This window comes from Dermacentor andersoni, chromosome 1, assembly GCF_023375885.2.
Source record: "Dermacentor andersoni chromosome 1, qqDerAnde1_hic_scaffold, whole genome shotgun sequence".
NCBI lineage: Eukaryota > Metazoa > Arthropoda > Arachnida > Ixodida > Ixodidae > Dermacentor > Dermacentor andersoni.
In genome coordinates this window covers 54,741,266-54,763,194 of record NC_092814.1, presented here as the reverse complement: position 1 = coordinate 54,763,194, position 21,929 = coordinate 54,741,266, and the positions used below count along the sequence as shown (strand labels likewise).

At 46.7% G+C, this 21,929-nt stretch overlaps 1 protein-coding gene across 1 annotated transcript in view; it reads left to right on the top strand.

The window, feature by feature from the left end:
- The window catches only part of sls (sallimus), a 285,614-nt gene that overhangs the window by 54,839 nt on the left and 208,846 nt on the right, over positions 1–21,929 (top strand). The window contains exons 29-67 of the mRNA XM_072287454.1: positions 6,645–6,946; positions 7,421–7,551; positions 8,389–8,598; positions 8,662–8,855; positions 8,979–9,490; positions 9,614–9,739; positions 9,868–9,937; positions 10,334–10,563; positions 10,844–10,987; positions 11,099–11,266; positions 11,442–11,534; positions 11,675–11,818; positions 12,345–12,620; positions 12,825–12,968; positions 13,053–13,153; positions 13,233–13,360; positions 14,737–14,909; positions 15,046–15,176; positions 15,262–15,391; positions 15,496–15,639; positions 15,998–16,252; positions 16,334–16,477; positions 17,158–17,412; positions 17,493–17,636; positions 17,740–17,812; positions 17,930–18,255; positions 18,342–18,596; positions 18,661–18,804; positions 18,869–19,126; positions 19,208–19,351; positions 19,414–19,671; positions 19,790–19,933; positions 20,002–20,253; positions 20,352–20,495; positions 20,686–20,873; positions 20,940–21,006; positions 21,086–21,268; positions 21,354–21,575; positions 21,729–21,872. Of these exons, the coding sequence (XP_072143555.1) occupies positions 6,645–6,946; positions 7,421–7,551; positions 8,389–8,598; positions 8,662–8,855; positions 8,979–9,490; positions 9,614–9,739; positions 9,868–9,937; positions 10,334–10,563; positions 10,844–10,987; positions 11,099–11,266; positions 11,442–11,534; positions 11,675–11,818; positions 12,345–12,620; positions 12,825–12,968; positions 13,053–13,153; positions 13,233–13,360; positions 14,737–14,909; positions 15,046–15,176; positions 15,262–15,391; positions 15,496–15,639; positions 15,998–16,252; positions 16,334–16,477; positions 17,158–17,412; positions 17,493–17,636; positions 17,740–17,812; positions 17,930–18,255; positions 18,342–18,596; positions 18,661–18,804; positions 18,869–19,126; positions 19,208–19,351; positions 19,414–19,671; positions 19,790–19,933; positions 20,002–20,253; positions 20,352–20,495; positions 20,686–20,873; positions 20,940–21,006; positions 21,086–21,268; positions 21,354–21,575; positions 21,729–21,872 (7,151 nt within the window). The remainder of the gene's footprint in view (positions 1–6,644; positions 6,947–7,420; positions 7,552–8,388; positions 8,599–8,661; positions 8,856–8,978; positions 9,491–9,613; positions 9,740–9,867; positions 9,938–10,333; positions 10,564–10,843; positions 10,988–11,098; positions 11,267–11,441; positions 11,535–11,674; positions 11,819–12,344; positions 12,621–12,824; positions 12,969–13,052; positions 13,154–13,232; positions 13,361–14,736; positions 14,910–15,045; positions 15,177–15,261; positions 15,392–15,495; positions 15,640–15,997; positions 16,253–16,333; positions 16,478–17,157; positions 17,413–17,492; positions 17,637–17,739; positions 17,813–17,929; positions 18,256–18,341; positions 18,597–18,660; positions 18,805–18,868; positions 19,127–19,207; positions 19,352–19,413; positions 19,672–19,789; positions 19,934–20,001; positions 20,254–20,351; positions 20,496–20,685; positions 20,874–20,939; positions 21,007–21,085; positions 21,269–21,353; positions 21,576–21,728; positions 21,873–21,929) is intronic.

Below are 21,929 nucleotides of genomic sequence, written 5' to 3'. Positions count from 1 at the left end.
ACAATTTTTTATTTCTTCATTCTTTTCTTGCATTCGATCGACTTTGTTTGTTATCCCCAGGGTCGCATTATTTAATAAACAACTTTTAAGATAACACTACCCAACAAAGATAGCGAAATTTATTGTCGTTCCAGGCATTAATTGCCCACTGAAGCTCTTGCGATATTCCGGGAAATCTGTAACGACAATGCTGCGGCCTGTGAATTTTAAGATGGCTGAAGAAAACCTGCGTCTTTCTTCTGCGCATAAAACTGTATCCATCAAAATTGGCTGATAATTTTGAATAATATTAGACATTTTAACTAAGCACAAGCATTCCGTGCGCCCTATATGTCTTTGTGCATAGTGTGCCTTTTTAGCGATGTTTGAAATCGGGAATATGTGCTAATTAACTAAAACTGACAAAACTGCTGCGCAGACATTTGTCGGTTAAACCAAAGATAATAATCATTTGACTTATTACACAGCTTTCTTTAGCATAGTGATCAAACTTATAAGAAAACGTTAGCGTATAATTTTACTTAGGCGGACATTAAATTTTAAGGTTTCACTAAATGCGGGAACGATGACACATTTTGCTGCCACCCCCTTTTTCCACAGAATATAAATAGCGGCCTCGATATCGCGGTAAGAGACGTAATGCAGCACTATCGTTTTTATCATTTAAACGTAAGGTGCGAATGAAACAATGGCAAGTGTTTAGGCGCAATCGCTTAGCTTCTAGAAGCACACACACACAAAAAAAAAACGGAGCAACACACTTCAAAAAGAAAGAAAGAAAAAAAAACAGGAGCAAGGCTGGGACCCTTTGTTTCCACAAAACAGCAAAGCCGTGAATAATCACTTCGCTGACACATACAATAGTCGCATCTAAACGCATACTTTCATCGCAGAAATACACCGCGATAGTGTAATTAACAGATGCTTTATTTTTATAATCCACGAGGCTTTACTGCCTGCAACAATGGGAGTCCGTAATGATGTTAATCTGGTTCAAGGCAGTTGCTAACGCCTGACGTTCGCACACGTCACGGGATGTGTGCGGCAACTGTTGCCCAGTGGGCCTCCAATAACATGCGCCGTCTGCACTTTGGTTGTTTCAGATGGGAGCTGGCCATATGCCACGGTTTGGTAGCTCATTATTGTTCTTAGTTTTTAATATAAATTTTACTGTTTCGTTAGTGATACAGATGTATATGAGATGTTGTACATAAAGGAGTCCCACAGTTAGAAACTGCAGCGGGACCTGCTGTTCTTAGTTGCATAAGAATACAGTAATATAAAAGCGTCAATGGCAATAACAAATAAATAAGAAAAATGTTTGCAGAAGTTACGCAACGTTACAATAGTAAAGCTGAAGACAACACTTCTTAACACAAAGACTGTATACCGGATGTATCAGCGAACACTTTCAAACATTTTTTTTTATATTGCCCCTGGCAGGTTGCACAATTCTAGTCCATGAGCTGGTCTACTCGAAAAGGCGTATATTATTTGCACAAAAAATTGAAATAGATAATCGGCGAATTAACAAAAATTCACTAATTAACTTTTTAGCTTATTACCTTAAGGCACGCATCGCAATTTACAAATTCTATTAGGGGAGTTTGAAAGGCGATGGATCCACTTGGAATGAATTCTCAGGATGACACCAGTTTCGAGATATTAATTCCCGAACTTTGCGTAGAAATGCATTGGTGTTCCAGTTACTTTCGTACTTCAATGCATAAAACGACTTTTTTAGGAAATTAAGTGGAACGACAGCGCAATAATTTTACCGCAAGTTTGACGGCTTATACCGGCAGTTGCCAGCCTGCTCCTCGCTTTTCCTTTCCTGTTAATTGTATATATGTGTTCAAAACAAATAATAATAATAATAATAATAATATACCTAGTAAATGGTGTCATCCACACAGTTCTCTTCAAGTGCATATGCCTTGCAGCCTCACCGGTTGGAATTTCTAAATTAAAGTATGTGCCATAAGGTTATTGGTTAAAAACCAAATTAGTAATTTTTTTATTAATTAGTCGTTTAAGCATTTCAACTTTTCTTGGGCAAGTAATGTCCGCCTCTTCGAGAAGACCAGCTCATGGACTAGAAGTATGCTATCTGCCACCGCCAATTTAAAAAAATAAACTGAAAGTGTTCGCTGATACACCATGTATGATGAGTAACCAAAAGACAGGCAAAAAAAAAGTACATCGAAGGAGGGACGCAGTTTACAAAGTAACAGTATAAGTTCAATGATACGATGATAATGCTGGTGAAAGTTATAGATGAGTCGGTAAACTATTCCAAATTTTTACACCGGCAAAATGAATAGTTGGTTTCCCGTAGTTGCTGCGTGATTTTGGGAGTATGGGATTATTCTGTAAAGACAATCCTATATAGTATTGGGGTTAGTGAGACTCTCTTCCAATGGCTTCATTTAAATGTGGCTTTTTAAGTGGGCGGTATTCAGCAATGCCATGGTTATACCATATAATTTTATTTAGTGAGATGAGCTTTAAGTCAGTGAAGATGAGGGTCACACGAGCGCTATGAGGAACCGATGCAATGATACGAACAGCGTAAATTTTTGATGCGCGGCAATTGAGCTATGACCCCATGACCCCATGAGCTGACACAATAATATGAATGGCTATAAATGACATGCATTTTTCAAAATGATAAACATAAGTGACCAGCACTTTCTGCACTTTAAGAAGCAGGGCGCTCCATTATTTATTCCCGGCTATAACGTGCTGAAGAAAATGTCCGTCCTCTTTTGAACAATGTGAGCATTTTCAGCGATTGTATTGCTCAGAGAAATAGGCCGCCGGAAGTTTATAGGAGGGAAACAGGGAGAACGGGTACTCTACGTGAAAGTTTGTCCTTTCCCCGCATTTTCCTTTCTTTTGCTGACTTGAGTTATTTTTTATTTCTTCAGAAGCAGAAACGCACAGAAAAAGCGGCGTTTTGCGGAAATTCTCTGCCTTTAGATGATATCATTTTATTTGCCCACGCCGTACACAGTATCGGTTTGATGTGCGCGCCCGACTGCAAGTAAATGCGATGCTTGCCTGCCTGCAACGTGGCTTCCACGACTTCATGCCCTTGGGCACTCTAAGGACGCTTTGCTAAAAGGGGAGAACCACGCACCGTCTGCGTGTGTGACGGAGCATGAGGAGCCTCGGGGAGGCAGAAGAGGAGGATGGCTTGGCATCAAGGTAGAAGGGCGCGTTTCTAGGATTCCTCATATTTTGTTTTTTTTTTTGTTTTTGTTTTCTTCGCGCTAGTGGATAACTCATCGGCTACGCGAGGCCTCTGTGCCGACGTCGCAGCTGGGCGCACGTTTTATGCCTTCGTCACGCGGCCGTCGCAGAGGCCCTCGAGAGAGGAAATTCGCTTACGCAAGGACTCTTGGCACGCAGCTGCATAGTACAATCGTTCATTATTGCCTTTTTTGCCGAAGCGTTAACATCGTATTGGCACGAGAAGCGCATTGAAAACGGCGATGGCGAACGTGAAATGTGGGGCTTGGCTTTAGGAGCGACTTTGCGACCAGGGCACAACACACCCGCGTGCACGCACACAAGCACCTACACACACGCACACGCCCACACACACTTACACGCGGTCCCCTTTCCCACAGAGACAGAGAGAGAGAGAGGGAATGCATTTTTTATTGCCGTAATTTCTAGGCTGGCCAGATAGAAAAAGGCGAAAAATATCTATATAGTGGTAACGGCAGCGCCGCAACATTTATTTTTTCGTATTCGGGGCGCCCAGCGCGGACGAAAAGGTCCGCCCTCCTGAAAGGCGCGCGTCGACGCGCGCCTCGGCCGCAGCTACACACGGCGGCGGCCCGTTCGCAATATGCGAACGCGCGAGGGTGCGGCGGTGGCGGGCCGGCGTCTGTTTTTGGCCCGGCGCTCCAGATACGTGTTTCCCGGCGGCGGGGCTGGCATGCGGCTCAGCACAGCAAAGCTTCGAGCCCGGGCCCCGGGCTAAACTTGTGGCGGCGGCCGGCTGGAGCCGCGCCATGCACGGCACGCGGCAGCCGCTGCTGCGTTGTATAACGGGCCACCAGCGTTTTTCTGCGCAACCGCCAGCGAGGAAACTGAGACCTCATTGTCCGAGGCAACCCTATGGACACGATATGCTTGAAATGATAAGCCTCGAGGGCAGCTGTCGCAGCCACGTCGCAGCACTGGGCGAACCCGTAGAGTCCCTGGATGCATTGCAGAATGCAGTACACTCCTTAATTAAGATCAGGCAGCGCGTAATCTGATTTCCACGGCTTGCGCGCCTATGTTTAAACACTCGGTTCATGGATAATACAACACGACCATATTGTACTTAACCTGAGTATAATGCAAAGTATTGTGACTGTAAATCTCAGAGGAACAATAAAATCGCTTCTAACAAAATTATTTCACTCTACAGGCTTAACCTCCCGAGTGACTGCTTGTAAATTATATTGCCCATTGCCTTCGATTCTTCTCGGAATGAACTAAGATGCGATTACTTAACATATTCTCCCAGGATGTAATATAATATGCACGCGGAAAATGGTTTAATTATATTCTTGCTGCCAGCTTTCCAGAAAATCGACTAGCTTGACATGGGCCATTGTGTCATCGCAGACGACGAAGAGCAACCATGAATGCTTTTTCGAATACCACGAAATAACCTAAAACTCCATGATGCAGTTCAACATGGCAACCTGCCACACGATGTTGCATCTATGTGTTTATGCAAAAGAAAACCGGCTTTACTATCTCAAACTTGAGGCGATGGCTGCTTCGTCCACGTACAAGGTGTTCCTTCTTCTGGCTTCTTAGCAGCGGCATTTCAACAAAAAATTTGAGTTTGATGTTCGTAACACGCCAGTCAGTAATAAGAACTGACATTTGAAAACAATAATGTCCCTTGAGCTGTATTCGGATCTCAGGAGGTTAAGTAGCCGTGCGAAAGCAAGAAATAACGTTAGGTCCTATTTTAGGGTGGCTGGTCGTAATAGGCGTGTTCTCAGAAAGACACAACCTTTAATTTGCTTTGAAAAAGCCCTTACATATTTATTTCTCGCGTGCTACTTAAGTCACATGCGCTGTTTTAAATTTAGCACAGAAGCTTCCTTCTATTTTTGCTGTCCAAAAGTAGCAATCCGTGAAGCATGACATCAAGTAAACAGCCAGAGCGGAAACGGACGCGTAGGACGCAAAGCCAGGCGCTTTGCGTCCGTCGCCCATCCGTGTTGTCAGGTCACAAAATGAAAATGACTTATTATAACATGCAAGAACAGGTGTGTTAGACATGAGAACACAAATAAGTTCACGTGCAGTACTGAGATATTTAGCAGAGAACATATTCGCAAGTAAGACGCGAATGCCGAAAGAAACTGTTGGTAACACAACATTAGCTTTAAACAGAGCATCGATTCTTGGGCGCGCTCACGCGTCATTCCTCAGTGGGTAATGACGGACGTCACAATTTGACGAAAACGCTCCGTCGGCTGCAGTCCGAGACCGGCGATTTCGTAACACGCACGCGGCAGCACGCATGTGGCGCGAACTGACGTAGGCATCGCCAGCTGGAATCTGATATGACTGGTGTTCAGGTCGAGACGTTTTGGGAACACTAGCGTGGCCCTCGCGAGAGAAACCTCAAAGAAAGAATCGCGAGGGAGGAGCGGCGGGTAGTGACTCACGCCCAGCACTGCAACAGTATGAGTGACGACGAACACTTTTGTCAGCGTGAGTCACGCCTCGTTGGTCTTCTTCTGTCACCATAGTTTCCTGCTTTCTTGTTTTCTTTTCTTCGGGAGCGTCCACTTCAAGCGTATTTCTCAGGCAGCATTCCAAAAACTGTGGGATGTGTGACCGCGCTAGCAATCGGTGTTACTATAAGTGAAGGTTGTGGCATCAGTTCGTCTTGAGGCGGGTCTTAAGTTGAGCCGCAAGCGGCGTCGCACTACAGACACGCGGAGTCAACGAGGCGATGTGGACCACCACTGCTGGCGACGGGCAGGACCGTGAAATGTGTGGCACTGTTTCTCTGCTTGGGAACGGGGAACGCGAGTGCTTGTTCGGGCACAGGGCGCGCACGCAGAGCGACGGTGTCCTCATGACAGAGTGTACTCATGACGGTATCCTCATGGCAGGTCAACATAGTATACCTGATGAGCGTGGCCATTAGGGCCGTCCAGGCCTCCGTGGAGTGAAAAGATCGATTGCAATTCCTAAACCGGCGTAAGGGATTGTTCGTACTAAATAAAAGAATAGGCAACGCAAATTTAAAAAAATCGTTAGGTTATTGATCTGTTATTTGAGATTTTTATTTCACGGTGGTATCTCAGCGACACTCACGAGATGCTCAGGGCGACGTTCAACCGCAGTGTCCGCGTTGACCAGGCGATACAGGTCACACATTAGGCTGCTGCACGGTTGCACTCATGGCAAAAAAGGAAGCTTTTAAGATGCACTGAGTAGCTCGCAGACTCTACCTCCTGTAAAGCAGCGTGGAATGTTCCTGGGCTTGGCGGTGTTCCGTGTCCCTTACTCAGAGTTCAATGAGCAGCCATGGCCGAGCTAAACGCAACTTTTCAGGAGCAGGCGACTCTGTCTCACACGCATGCCTTCCCTCTGCACCTCTTTTGCAGGTGGGGGCCTCCGAACGCCAGCCCGCCCACGTTTGAGCCAATCACACAGGGCGGCGGGCTGCTGTACGAAGGATCTGATGCCAAGTTCCAGGTCAAAGTACACGGGAACCCACCTCCCGAGGTGGTGTTCACGCGGCGGGGCATGCCGCTGCGCAACGACCCGAGGCGCCAGGTGACTTACGACCCGACGACAGGCATCTGTTGCCTGCACATTCGCAACCTGACAGCCGAGGATGACGGCGACTACAATTGCTCGGCCGTCAACATTGCGGGCGAGGCCTCGCTTACCCTTACCATCCGCGGTGAGTGCACGGCCCCGCAGCTTCTTCCTCGTGTGCCCACGTATACACATCCCGGTTCTTCGCTGCTAGTGCTAAATCACGAATGAGCCGCGACCTATAAAAGTGCTACGTCTGTCGCTTTAAGAGAAGGTGCGGCCAACGGCTGAAGAATGGAGGGCAGCGAGGTGGAAGCACCCACTTTGCTACCATCCAATGGGACACAAAAATAGTTTTAGCATGTAAAACGGAATAAGTGTAACTACCAGTAGCGTCCCAAAGTACGGCCCCTTGCGCTACAAGGGAAAAAGGCAAAACAAAAAGCCAGAACTTTCATGACATTGCATGAGCCTGTTATTGACAGGAAACGCACGAATGACAGTCCGTCCGCGAATGTTGTTACTCAAGCTTGGCTTAGTTGAAAGAGCTGATGGGTTACACATGGTTAAACATGGTTTACACAATAAGCTGATGAAATTTCGCTCCTTTCCGTTACAGCGGCGGCGGCAGCTGTTATGCGTGGTCAGATGCAACAGATGACGACAGTTCAAAGGACACAAGTCATCGATTCGAGGACACACGTGCAAGATGGCGTTTCGCCGATCCACTACTTTGCTGGTCACGACCAGGTAAGGCTTTCATGAGTGAGCGAGACCAACGATTACAACCACAACAAGACGTAGGAAAAAGAACATCCTATTTAGGACGAGTGGGGTAACAAATTTGGCGCATTCTGGAAAATTAGTCCTCCAATATACAAAAACCTATTTTTATAGGGCGTGGAAAAATATATTCCGTGATTGCAAAATGCGCTAGTGAATGTTTTCGGCCTTATACGCACTGTTAAGGGCGTGTATGTCTCTTTTATATGTTTTACTATAACTGCTGCATGAGGGCAAAATCGAGCGTCATAACATGACACTCACGTATGCTGCCAGATACATGGATGCGTGAACAAATTGGCACCGCCTTCATGTCTAAAGATGAAGGCGATAACAAAATATGTAGACAAAATAACAGGGCGCAAGCTCACATGGTGCTTATGCGTGAGACAGCGTCTGTGTTGAGTGGGCCAACTGTCTCGTTCACGTCGACTTCATCGGCCGGGTCACAGTCGGCGGATAAAATTTTCACTCGATACCAGAGATAGTTGTAATGTACATTAGTGTTGCGCACAATGCTCCATTAAGCCCACGAATGTCTTCATGTGCGTGCATCTATTTTGTGATTTGAAGATGCTGATCACTTGCTAATCGTTGTTGTGAAATGCCATAACATACGCTTGATGAGTCCGCAACAAGCATAACAATTAATGTCATTTTGTGCAGGCTGAATAAGATTGAGCGCCAAGACTAAATCGTAAAATTAATGTGTTAGGCAACTGTACTTATGCGCGTATGCATGTGACGTCCTTCATGCTTATGCGTAATAGCCTATGAATGGGTATGTGTTTGTTCTACTCGCAGACTTTCAGAGTGGACACATTCGAGTACCGGCTCTTACGCGAAGTGGAGTTCCGCCAGTTCCTGATAGGACGAGAGCAGGCTCCTCAACCGGCCATTCCGGGCGCGCCCATTTCTGCACCTCAGATTCAGGCACGACCTCGCAACTCCAAGCTTCTGGAAGGATCCGATGCCACGTTCACAGTTAAAATCGCCTCCAATCCTCCAGCACAGGTAAATAATCAGAAGCAGCTTTCCCTGTTCCCCATTGGAACTGCCTCTGTTTCGTGAACGCAGGTTTATTGGTTCCGAAACGGCGAGCGCCTTCAAGCATCGCAGAGGGTGATCATGGAGCAGCAAGGCTCGACTTACATTCTCCGCATCCACATGGCTCTGCCGGAAGATGCTGGCTATTACACAGTCCTCGCAGAAAATAATCAAGGCTGCGTTGCCTGCTCTGCGCACTTGGTTATAGAATCTATGCCTAAGGCGTAAGTGACCATACTTTGGCTTAAAGTACGTGCTGTAATATTCAGCTGCACGGCCTGTATTCCATGCAAACAGGCTGAACCTTTGTATGTTATGAGCATGTTTCCGCATTCTTTCGTTTGCAGCGAGGAGCCAAGACAGGCAGACTCATCCAGCTTCGTTATGACAGAAACATCACGAACGCTCAAGCCCAGCTTTATCAAAATACCTCAGGACCAGGAGGTCACCGAAGGCAAGATGGTGCGCTTCGATCTGCGTGTATCGGGACGGCCATTCCCAGACATAGCATGGTTGCGGAACGGGGTTCCCGTCAACGACGATGCCACGCACAAGCTGCTGGTCAACGAAGGAGGCCAGCACGCACTCATGATCACGGCGGCATCCCGGGAGGACGCTGGCACGTGGACTTGCATCGCCAACAACAAAAGCGGCGAGTGCCGCTTTGAAGTACACCTCGTGGTCATCGAAAAGGAGCAGGTGGTGGCACCCAAGTTCGTCGAGCGCTTCCAGTCACTGAACGTGCGCGAGGGCGAGTCTGTGACGCTGCACTGCCGTGCCGTGGGTACGCCGACACCGCGCATTACCTGGCAGAAGGACGGCCGACAGGTCCACTCACAGCCGCCCGACCTTATCATTGGTGAGTTCCAATGAGGCATTTACTCGCAACCGCTGTTGGAAACGCAGCTACAGCCATCACTGGCCATTTCCAGCGTACCATAGCGTGGATTACACGACGTTAATTTACGTTTTGGTTTTGCAGAGACACAAGAAGGAAGCTCAGCATTGTACATGAACCGTGCCACCGTCTCAGATTCGGCGTGGTACCAGTGCACTGCGCAAAACCAAGCGGGTTCGACGGCGACAAGGGCGCGACTACATGTGATAGGTATGCTAATAAAGTTGTGCCTTTCGATAAGCGGGATTTTACAACGATGTTTTGCTACTTGTGTGACACTCGGCATGAATCGCTAACGAATCGAAAAATCCCGCCGCGCTTTTCCTTGCTCATTGCAGCTGAACCGAAGAAGCACAGCGAGCCATGGTCGCTTCACCTTCCCAAGCCAAGTAAAATTATCTCGCCCGAGTAAGTACAGGTACTATATTGGGGATATTTCAAAAGAACAAATAAAATATTATGCCCCTGCCCGTGCCACAATGTATATCAGGCTTAATCCAATTGTACATTTAAATATTAAGGGCAACAGTCAGATAAATAATTTAGAGAGAAAAAGAAAAGCGGGGGGGGGGTTCCATCACCAGCGAATCCACGGCGAAAGGAGCGGGCCCGGCAAAAGGCGACGTTTATTTTACCGGTGCGAATACAACAATAATGATAACAATAACATTCTGGGAGTCTTGGAAGCTCGGCTCACAATGATCTTGACTCACCAAAACTAATAACCGAGGGGTGTTTGAGACATGAGGAATAAAGGTGTTGCAGCTGTCGCCAACTTTCAGTTTTCTTGTGGCCACTGTGCAGGAAGTCGCCACCGCGCGAAACCATCTGGCTGCGTCACGTGGAGCGTGCCTATCAGCCAGTGCGGGGACAGGAGGACGAGAGGGCGCCCCAGAAGCCGGCCTTCACTACACACTTGCAGGACTTGATCTTGCACGAGGGCGAGCGCGGCCACCTCGACGCTAGGCTGATTCCCATCGGGGACGAAACCATGATCATTGAATGGTTTTGTAACGGACGCCCTATTGAAGCAAGTGAGTGCGCAGCAGTCCGTAATATGTGTTCAAGAAGTGCTTCGTGTGCTTCGTTCGCGCACTATCACGTAAAATTTCCCGGTCGCTGCGGAGTGTGAAACTATACGGTTGCCACATGGGTGTGTAAAAGAAAAGTGTGTAAACAGACCTCTTTGTTAAAGTCATTCAGTTTTGAAAATTACTATTGTGCGCAACTGCGTCTGCCACGCGAATGCAAACACTTTGTCTTAGAGCGATTATGTTCTTTAAAGTTACAGTGAATTTTTACTCTATATTTCAGGCTCCCGTGTAATGACCACGTATCGCTTTGGATATGTGGCGTTGACGCTTCTGCATGTCTATCCTGAGGATTCTGGCGTATACGTCTGCCGGGCAGCCAACGAAGCCGGAGAGGCGACGACCACGGCCACACTGCGATGCACAGGTAAGCGTACGTTTTCTGTGTCGGTGTCCTTTCACATTACTTGCCCTATGATGCATTCGAGTGACTCCTCTCCCCGAAACCCCCTCCCTTTTCTCCGCTTTTGTGCTACAGCTCGGCCAGCAATCGAACGCAAAGCTATCCAAGAGGACAGTATCAGAGCCATTCAGGAACTGGAAGACGCCGAGAAATACTCCCGACAGCTCTCCATCGACGAGACCGCAACTCTTACAAAGCCTGTGTTTATCAGGCCACTGAGCAACAAGGACAACCTTCTCGAAGGTAAAGCGCACTGCTTACAACATGAAGCAGGTTTGCAATGACTGGGCTTTTATTTAAAATCGATTTAACCGAATGAAAGAACTATCCATTTCAAACAGTGTTGACCGTGGTTGCAATCGTATAGCGCCCTTGCTAAGGAGCGACTAATGTATGCGAGTATTTCTTTCTGCGACAGGATCGAATTGCCACTTCGAAGCCCAGCTGACTCCTGTAAACGATCCCACTATGAAGGTGGAATGGTTCCTTAACGGCCAGCCACTGACAACAGGTGTTTATTTTGCTACAAAATTTTTTGAAAGATCCCACTTGCATGCGGCGTTACGCGTAGATTGCAAAGCCATCTTCCCCATTTCACGGATATACTGCGTGTTTCCTCTGCTTACAATTATGCATTTTGCAAATTTACAGGGTCGCGCATCAACAGCACTTTCAGCTTTGGCTACGTCGCCCTGAACATCATGTCACTTCGTTATGAGGATTCCGGAGTGTACATGTGCAGGGCCACTAACGCCAAGGGAGAGGCTGTCTCTACAGCGACCTTGAGGGTGAAAGGTGAGGGGCAGTTCTTCTCACCTGTATTACGACGCCAGTTAGAGTCTTCACAGCTTTTTATTTGAACGTAACTCTGCCTGCTAACAATCCCCAGAATTATTTAGTTGATGTTTAAAGCGAAACAGTAAAACGAGTCAAGGTGACTCGTTTGCTTAAAAGTAGGAACTCGGCAGTTAAATTCAAGCTTTTTCTGGAGAAATCTTAAGAGTATAAATGGGGCTTCTTTCCGTGCATCCGATCATTTACAATCGTCTATTTTCTAAGCATAATAAACGCGGACAAACTTGTCGCGGCGCCAGCAAACTTACCAAGAAATGCCAAAACACTTTACCCCATTTCCGCCGCAATTCTGTGTCGTTAGTGCAATTGAGTACCATGAGAAAATACTGGAAATATTGTTTACTTCCACTCGACTTATGGCTTATTTCTTTGTAAACGCCATGCTAACGGGAGTGGTTTCAGATGCATTCTTACTGAGAAATGTGGAACTCTGATGCCAACGCTTTTTCATTTGTTTATTTCTCAGCACAAGGCCTTGTCACTGGAGACTCGGGCATTCCGGAGCAAGAGGCTTACATACGAAAGACGCAGGAGCTGGAAGCATATCAAATGGCCCAGCACGCGCCTAAGGAAATAATTTTCGAACCGGTTTCAACTATGAAGCCCAACTTTAAGACAGGTCTAAGGGATCAGCTGAATGTCAAGGAGAACATCACAGTGCACTTCGAAGCTCGCCTCGAGCCTAGTGGAGATTCGTCGATGCGCGTCGAATGGTTCAAAGATGGACGTCCACTGGAAGCTAGTAAGTGCAACATTTAACCAAAAACCTTTGATCACAAGTCACAGGGACCCTTTACTGGTAGCCATTACCAGTTCGCATTGTTCTAGGACTGCTAACATAATGTGAACATTACAGACTACATTCCATTCCTTTTCAAGCATTATATAACGAGTCTTATTAGAATTTTGATCTAATTGGTTGCATGACCTTGTCTCTCCCCATTAGGCTCTCGAACTACGACTTTCTTCAACTTTGGTTACGTTTCTCTAACAATTCGCGGAGTCGAGGCCCGCGACTCGGGTGTGTACACCTGTCAAGCGACCAACTCCATTGGCTCAGCCACTACGCAGGCCCGCCTCATCTGCGTGTGTAAGTAGCCGTGGAACGAGCGCAGTGGAGCGCAGATCTTTATCTTTTAATTTTTACATCGAATTTTACAAACTTACAATGCAGCACAAGCGTCAATTGTTAAGGAGACTCAGCACCCTGGTGGCCTTCAGAAGATCCAGCATCTGGAAGATTCCTCGCACTATCAACGATCCGAATTCGAAGAGGTAAATTCTTCGCAATTGCCTTTCCGATAGAACAAAGTTGACACTGTGTTGCGACATTGTATTGCCCCCTGCAATCTAGGTCTCCATAAAGGATAAGGCAAAGTTCACACAACCGCTTCAAGGACCCAATTCCATAAAGGAAGGTCAAAGTGTCCACCTCGAGACACGCCTGGAACCAATGGGTGATCCCGACATGAAAGTTGAATGGTAAGTTTTTTTCGCCGCACGAGCTGCATTAAAGCACGGGCTTCCCAGACAATGGTATATATTGCCTATATTTTAAAATACATCTTGGTAAAAAAAAACGTTCACAACAGCAAGACAAAACAAGATGCCACTATCAATTGGGGGATCATGTGGTAACGCACCGCAGGTCAGCGTTGTGACAGCATTGACAGATTATACTAACTAGGTTCGGCCGTTTCAAGACAGCGGACATTTTCTTCGAAAGAGTAAACAAGGAACGGACGAAAAAAAAAAAAACGCACGGAGTTGACAAACCCCTGAAAACGAGTTGTTGGGCCACGCGTCCACAAGCTAAGTCGTAATATTAATAAACTGTTGAAAAGCTACGGCGCTTTTGTGGCATCTTAAGGCTTCATCCTTGTTACTCCCGGAGAACGGGTGAAAATTCCTGGATACGCGTGTGAATCAGAAAATACTATATGAGCTTTGTACACTGAGGGTAGTTCACGAAATCCCAGTTACACGTGGCGATTATTCTGAGGAGAAACTTGCCAGACCATGAAGGAAAAACTAAGACACCACGCCAACAAACTACGCAATAATGAAAAGTACACCTTATGTGTACTGCAAAACTGCATATTTATTTTATGTTCGTCAGACGCTACAGCTTTTGGAAGGAATAGAAACAAGGAAGTGTTATAATTATTATTTTAAATAATGATGCCTGTGTGAGCCACGCTTCAGTTGCCTTGAAGAGTGCGAGGAGAGGTTTTTTTCCCTTCTCCTGCTGCGAAAGCAAAGAAATGTTGAGATATCGCAACTCTACGAAGCGCATTTGCTTGTTTGCACTATCACGCCGAAATAAAATTCGAAAGGGTAGAGACAAAGTAAATATAATCGAACGCATCTATCACAAACGCCTATAGCGCGAAATGACCTCTATAGCGAAGGAATAATTCTGTCCCGGCTTTTTGTGAGTGGCGCGGTGCGCAACCTTTACAACGAAGTCACCTGTATAACGAATGATTTCGGAGGCCCCAAGCATGTCGGTATAAAGGTATTCGACTGTAAATGCTATGCTTATAAAAGCGCTATATGTAATTGTGGCGTAATCGGGCGCTCTTCTGGAGCCCCAAAATTAAGCGTCTGTGCAAGAATTACGATAGAAACACATTGGTGAATTCGTAAAGGGAAATGCGCCTTCTAGTCGGGTTTCTCGTGCTCGCGCGCGTGGTTGTACACGTACGAGTCCCTGCGATTCATCTGTGAACAGATGGTAGTGCCGCTTTGATACAGCTTTTGTTTGCGCTCTGAGCGCTTTTTTTTATTTTACATAATGCCTCTTATTAAGATCATACGTGCACGAATGCAAATGCTTATGAAGTACGTTTTAACAGGTTCCACAATGGTCGTCCACTGGCTACTGGTCATCGCTTCAAGACGTACTTTGACTTCGGATACGTCGCTTTAGACATTTTATATACATTCCCCGAAGATACTGGCACCTTCGAAGTCCGTGCCACCAACAAACTTGGAACGGATGTACTGAAGAAGGAGATTCACGTGCAAGGTACGCTAACAGTGTATCTCACGATATACGTGTGTTAACGACCCTGGTCGGAGTGCTTAAGCTTCGTTTTTATCCTCTTGCTTTCGTAGTTCGTCTGTGTACATGCTAAATATCGCTTATTATGTGCTGTTTCCAGCAAAAGCTGCTGTTGACACAAGCGCAATCCACGAATTAGGGCTTGACAAAATTGAGTACCTTGAGGGGTCGGGTGTCGACCACAGCGGCTACCACATCGAAGAAGTGACAAGGACTAAGCCGTACTTTAAGGTACGTATTCGCACTACGATCGTAGTAGCAAAAATGCTTAAGCGGAAACACATATGAGTCTCATTCTAATCTTTGTCCCGTGCAGGTTCCGCTGAAAGATCCCAAGGGGCCACTGAAAGAGGGAGAGTCTGTTGTAATGGAGTGTGCCATTGAGCCTGTCCAGGACCCGACTATGAAGGTTGAATGGTTTTTCAACGGTCGCCCGCTGCCAAGTGGTAATTAGATATATATCAAAATCGCTGCAGCAAATATTTAATTGCCCGTGAATAGGACGGGGATCGTGAGAAAATTTACGAGCTCTATCTTTGTGCGCTTGCAGGTCATAGGTTCATTACGAAGTACGACTTTGGCCGGGCATTCCTTCAGATCTTAAACCTGGTTGCAGAAGATACCGGACAGTACACTCTGCGAGCGACCAATCATCTTGGATCTGCGCATTCAACCTCATGCATCAAAGTTATCGGTAAGATTTGCAGAGAGTGCTCTTGCGAGTAGAATGGAAGACAATAGGCGAAGGCACAGGAAAAGGTGAACCATTTCGTAGAAAAAGCTAAACAAAGCAAAAAAAATAGAATTGGCTCATTTGTCGTTGCTTTTCGCTCACTTACTGTACTAATGGCGCCTATACTATGAAGCTTACTTGCAGTACAGTATAATTTACATGTTTCACATAAATAGGTCGTACAGTACCTAGCAACTACGCTCTTCTGCCTTTGCCCTTGCCTGTATGGAGGAGCGAGCTTTTCCCAATGTTTTCATGGCGTTCAATATGCATATATGATGATAAAGGGGCCCTGACAGCTCTTACTTTCTTTTGACAGGTAAGTCCGGTGTAATCACCGAGTCGCAGTACCCAGAAGGCTGGGAAAAGATCCAGCACCTGGAAGACCACTCGCGCTACACCCGCCAGGAGCACCAGGAAAGCATCATCACCCAGAAACCCACATTCAGCCGACCGCTGCATAACGTGGAAACTGTAGAAGGCGCCAATGTACACCTAGAGTGCCGGCTGCAGCCTGTTGGCGATCCCACCATGCGGGTCGAGTGGTTCAGAAACAGTGTGCCTATCAAAGTCGGTGCGTAAGCATTTGGTATCCTACGTCTGTCAAAAAAATGCACTGGCCTGAATGCCTGAGCTGACGTCTCGTATTTCACAGGACATCGATTCAGGCCTGCACACGAGTTTGATTACGTTGCCTTGGACATCCTGAGCTTCTATCCAGAGGATTCGGGCATCTACACGTGCAAGGCTACCAGCTCGCTTGGTGAAAACGTGACATCTTGCAGCGTAAACTGCTTCGGTGAGCACCCCTGTTGCTGCTCGTGATTACGCCTGTAACACAGTACGCTAGTCAAATATCGCTTTTTACAAAGCCCACAAGACCTAGTGCCTTCGTTCCATTTATACTGCTCTGCGTAAAATCCGATTACACCTGTTCCGAGATGTCTACACTGAACTGGCTAACTAGCCCAGGAGTGGGTAAACCAGAGCAGTTTACTTTGGTGGCTTATGTCTGGCTGCAAGTCTAGGGTTAACGTTACGTAAAACGAAAGTGTCGCAGTGACCTCAAAGTATAGTAGAGCTTGAACGGGCTGCGCGCTGCTCAGCAGTAGAGGACTCGCCAATTGATAGTGTGCCCATAAACTCCTGTGAATTTCGTCGCGATCTTATAAGAAAACGAAAACAGCTTGGCGTGAATAGTACAGTCAGAATGTTGGTTGGCATTCAGTCATGCTTGTTTTGAAAGACCATAACCTTCCTTAGCAAAACTTTTTGAGTTTCGAAAAAAAATTGAGCAGGAATAATCTGCTAAGTACCCTTAGCATAATCTTTACTAATTCGTTTCGTAGGCATGATGCCGTCATTGTGTAGGGAAAACTATAGAAGTTTCTTCCCCGCGTAGAGCTGTTTTGACAGGTGACTACTTATAGGTAGCCAAAGCACGCTTCACTTACATTATCCTTTCATTGCTTGCTTCAGCCAAGTCACAGCTCATTTTGGAGTCCCAGCACCCTGAAGGTCTTCAAAAAATACAGCAGCTGGAAGACCAGTCCCGCTACCGTCGCGAGGTCGTAGAGGAGACAACGGTTAAAACCAAGCCTACCTTCACATCCAATATGACGTCTATTAGCCTTCGCGAAGGACAGAATGCCCACCTGGAGTGCCGGCTTGAGCCCGTGAACGATGCCGACCTCAGGGTCGAATGGTTCCACAATGGCGTCTCGCTTCCCATCGGTGCGTTGTCACAGTACTTATTTAAAAAATTGGGATATCGAATATTGCAACTGCAACAAACATTTCCTTGCGTATTTCAGGCCATCGATACCGACCCTTCCATGACTTTGGTTACGTTGCACTCAACATCCTGTCACTTGTGCCTGAGGATTCAGGAACTTACACCGTGCGTGCCACAAATTCTCTCGGAAAGGCCGAGATTTCCACTACAATTCTTGTCGAAGGTAGGCAGCCTTTCTTTAAAAATAATTAAATATCCAGGGCGTTCTAATAGTAGGCACCTATAGGGAAACAGTTCGAATACATGTAGTATAATATAACTTGCAGGAAAGTCGTCCGTTGACACGGAAACTCAGCATCCTGAGGGACTGCAGAAGATCCGGGCCCTCGAAGGCCACCAGTACGTATGCCCAAGTTAATTTGTACATTCATGTCTAACGTCGAAATAAACTGATGACGCTAAACAAATGCCAGAAAAGTTGAGTGATCTAGCGGCGGCATATTTGCACATTCGCAGCTACGAGAGAGACACTGGGGACCTTGACCAGTCTGTTACTACAGCACCTGTGTTCACGTCGGCTCCCAAGTCCATCGTTGTTCAAGAGGGACAAAAGGCACATCTTGAGTGCCGCCTGATTCCAGTGGGGGATCCCAAGCTCAAGGTTGAGTGGTTCAAGAATGGCCAGCCGGTTCCGGCGGGATCCCGTTTCGTCGAGATGTGCAACTTCGGCTTCGTGTCTCTGGACATCCTTAGCACGTATGCTGAGGACTCCGGCACCTACACCTGCAAGGCCACGAATCAGTTGGGAGAAGCTGTTGTATCTGCCCAGCTCAAGTGTCACGGTACGTGTTTGGTGGTGTCGTTATAAATCTTAGCTGTTACATTTGCAATCTAGAGTGTTAAAATAAATAACGATTTTTCTTCGCAGCTGAAAAATCGCTGATACTGGACACGCAAAACCAGGAAGCTTATGAAAAGATCCAGCAGCTTGAAGACTACGGACGGCAAGTAAGGCCTGCCTACGTAGAAGAGATTACAACGCAAGCACCCGTGTTTACACAAGCTATGAAGAACCTGAGTCTCAATGAAAACCAGAGTGCTCATTTTGAGTGCAAGCTCATACCAGTGGGTGACCCCAATCTGAAGGTGGAGTGGTTCCACAATGGACTTCCTCTGCAGAAAGGTATTACCTGTATTTGGACAAACAAGTGAAAGATGCACTTTCTAACCATGAAAATTTATTTCAGCTAACCGAGTGAACACCATTCATGACTTTGGATTCGTCGCTCTTGACTTGAGTTACGTCAAGGCACTAGACTCGGGCACTTACACTTGCAAGGCAACCAACTCTCTGGGATCTGCTGTTTGTTCAGCAACTCTGAACGTCCAAGGTAATAATGTCATTTCAGCTTTGTAGAGTATCACATGTTCAAATGGCGGTCTCTGTCTTCTTAGATTCTAAATCTCTGGTGTTCGACACTCAACACCCCGAGGGACTTCAGAAGATTCGACAGCTTGAAGAACTCGGACGCTACAAGCCAGAAGTAACGCAAGAAGCCCCATGCCCCGGTCCACCGATGTTTGTCACGCAATTACAGGGCCCAAGCCGCCTTACAGAAGGTGAAAGCGCCCACCTTGAATGTCGCATTGCCCCATACCCCGATTCCACCATGAAGGTTCAGTGGTTCCACAATGGCGTCGAGCTGCAGTCTGGTACGTGCAATAGTCTCAAGGAAACTTAATGAGTTACCACCGAAGTGCTGTAGACTTACTGACCTTGTTTACGCACAACAGGCCATCGTTACCGAACAATGTACGACTTCGGTTTCTGCGCCTTGGACATCCTATCCGCAAATGCTGAGCACTCTGGCGAATACGTAGTCCAGGCCACAAATGAACTTGGTACCGCAAGGTCCATGGCACGCATTCATGTCGATGGTAAGTCGCCCAAGCTGCGTTGATGTAGTTTTCGACGCTACAAGCTCTCCGTATTTTTTCAGCCAAAGGAGGCGTCATCCTAGAAAGCCAACAACCAGACGCCCTGCCGAAGATAAAACAGCTAGAGGAATCGTGCGGCTACATTAGACCAACGCAGGAGGAAGTTGTTATTAAGGAGAAACCTAACTTTGTTCGTGGTCTTTACAACCTGGATACTCTGCATGAAGGACAAAGCGCTCATCTTGAGGCTACATTGACACCAATAAATGACGCGAACATGAAGGTCCAGTGGTTCCATAACGGCGTTGAAATTCCGCTCGGTAAGTACTCAACCACAGCTTCAAAACAGCAACCACTTTATTGAGAATTTCTCGGTTTTCTTGTAGTAAGCAATGCACGTAGTGGACTGACCTTGTGTCTTTTGCTTCCCTCAAACAGGCCACAGATTCAAGACAGTGTCTGATTTTGGCTATGTGGCCCTCAACATTCTCTACGCGTACCCAGAAGATTCCGGTACATACATGTGCAAGGCGACCAACAAACTCGGGGAAGCCGTCACTACATGTTCCATTAACGTTCTCGGTGAGTTTCTCGGGAAAAAACTACTTCCCAGGAGCGCATTTCTAAGGTGACCTATTTCGATTAAACAGGAAAATCTGCCATTGTGACTGACACGTATCATGAGAAAGGCCTGGAGAAAATCAAGCAACTTGAGGAGTACCAGGCTCCAGAGAAGCCCGAGCAAGTGATTCAGCTGCAGCGGCCGGTGTTCACAGTACCTCTCAACTCAGTGGATGGTCTCGTTGAAGGACAGAGCGCGCACATGGAGTGCAGGCTTGAGCCCATCAATGACGCTGATCTCAAAGTTCAGTGGTACGTGAATGGCGTCGAAATCAGGCCAGGTAAGCCTCTCGAGCAATGCACATTTACACTGATTCTGTAGGTCCGCAAGCTTGTTTCAGTTGAAAAACAAACGGCATTTATGCTTCCATTCTCACAGGACATCGTTTCAGAACAACGCATGACTTCGGGTATGTGGCCCTTGACATACTGTATGTGTATGCTGAAGACAGTGGGGCCTACATGTGCAAGGCAACCAACTCTCTCGGTGAAGCTGTTACAACGTGCAACCTGCGGGCGCTCCGTGAGTATAAAAAATACCTTTTTTGCCTCAAGGAAAATTGGTAATATAAAGCAGTATTCTTCGCGTCCTGAAGTAGTATCCTATTTATATTTTCATTGCATTTTGAAAGACGTTTTATCTTATAGACTAGCAAAAAGTGCAGTTCATTAACGTTGCTTGGCATTTAATACCTGTCGTATTATTCTCGTAGCCAAGCAAAAGATCTTCTATGATACACATCACCCGGAGGGTCTTGAGAAAATACGAGAGCTGGAGGCACAAGTGAAGTACCAGACCGCCGAAATTCAAGAGAAGCCCGTTTCAAAGCCTGTGTTCATCACTGAACTAAGGGGAACGCAGGAGATCTCAGAAGGCGAAAGTGCACACTTGGAGTGTCGCGTAAGTCTACCGAAGCTTTAACGAAATGTCCTCAGAAACTTACGTTCATGTCCTAATGTGTTTTAGGTGGAACCAGCCCACGACGCCAAGTTGAAGATTGAGGTTCTTCACAATGGAAGGCCTCTTACAGCTGGTAATGAACGCAATGCTTATAGAATGAGTAACGTATACAATAAATCTTTTGTCGTCTAAACTCTCCGAACTTTCCGCAGCGACCCGCGTCCACATTACCAGTGACTTCGGCTATGTGGCGATAGACCTGAGCAGCGGCATCCCGGAGGACTCCGGCACTTACACGGTCCGAGCCACTAACGACCTCGGAACAGCTGAAACAACGGCCACGCTGCGTGTTCTGCCCAAATCCAGCATCATCTCCGACACCCACCACCCAGAAGGTAAGAACTAGCTTCTCTAGCCTAGTTTCTCAATGTCTATATGAACAGTGGACAAATCCGGATTTTGCTATATCTTTTTCGGCAGGACTTGCTAAGATCAGGGAAATGGAAGATGAGGCTCGCTTTAAGCATGAAGTCATTCAGGAACCAGTCACCTTCCAGAGGCCTGTATTCACGGTTCCTTTACAAAACCTGGAAAACCTCGTAGAAGACCAGAGAAACGTACATCTGGAATGCAGACTAATTCCCGTCGGAGATCCTACTCTCAATGTCCAGTGGTTCTTCAATGACACACCACTAATGGAAGGTTGGTGCATCACATCTTTTCTTGTTCCTGTAGGATGTTTAGACCTAAGATTTATGTGCAACTATATGTACGCCTAAAGGTCACTTAATCGTAATTGCACCCTCCTCGGCTAATTTTCGCACGCTGAATATTTATCTGGCAACTTTTTTTCAGGTACGAGATTCCACCCAGTCCACGACTTTGGCTATGTTGCTCTTGACATGGACTACGTGCGTCCAGAAGACACCGGCGTCTATGCGTGCAAAGCCACCAATTCTTTGGGTCAGGCGGTGACCACGTGTATGCTTAAAGTTAAACGTAAGTTTGACATTCCCTATGAAATTCTTTAAAAAACCAACACGTTTGCATCCCTTT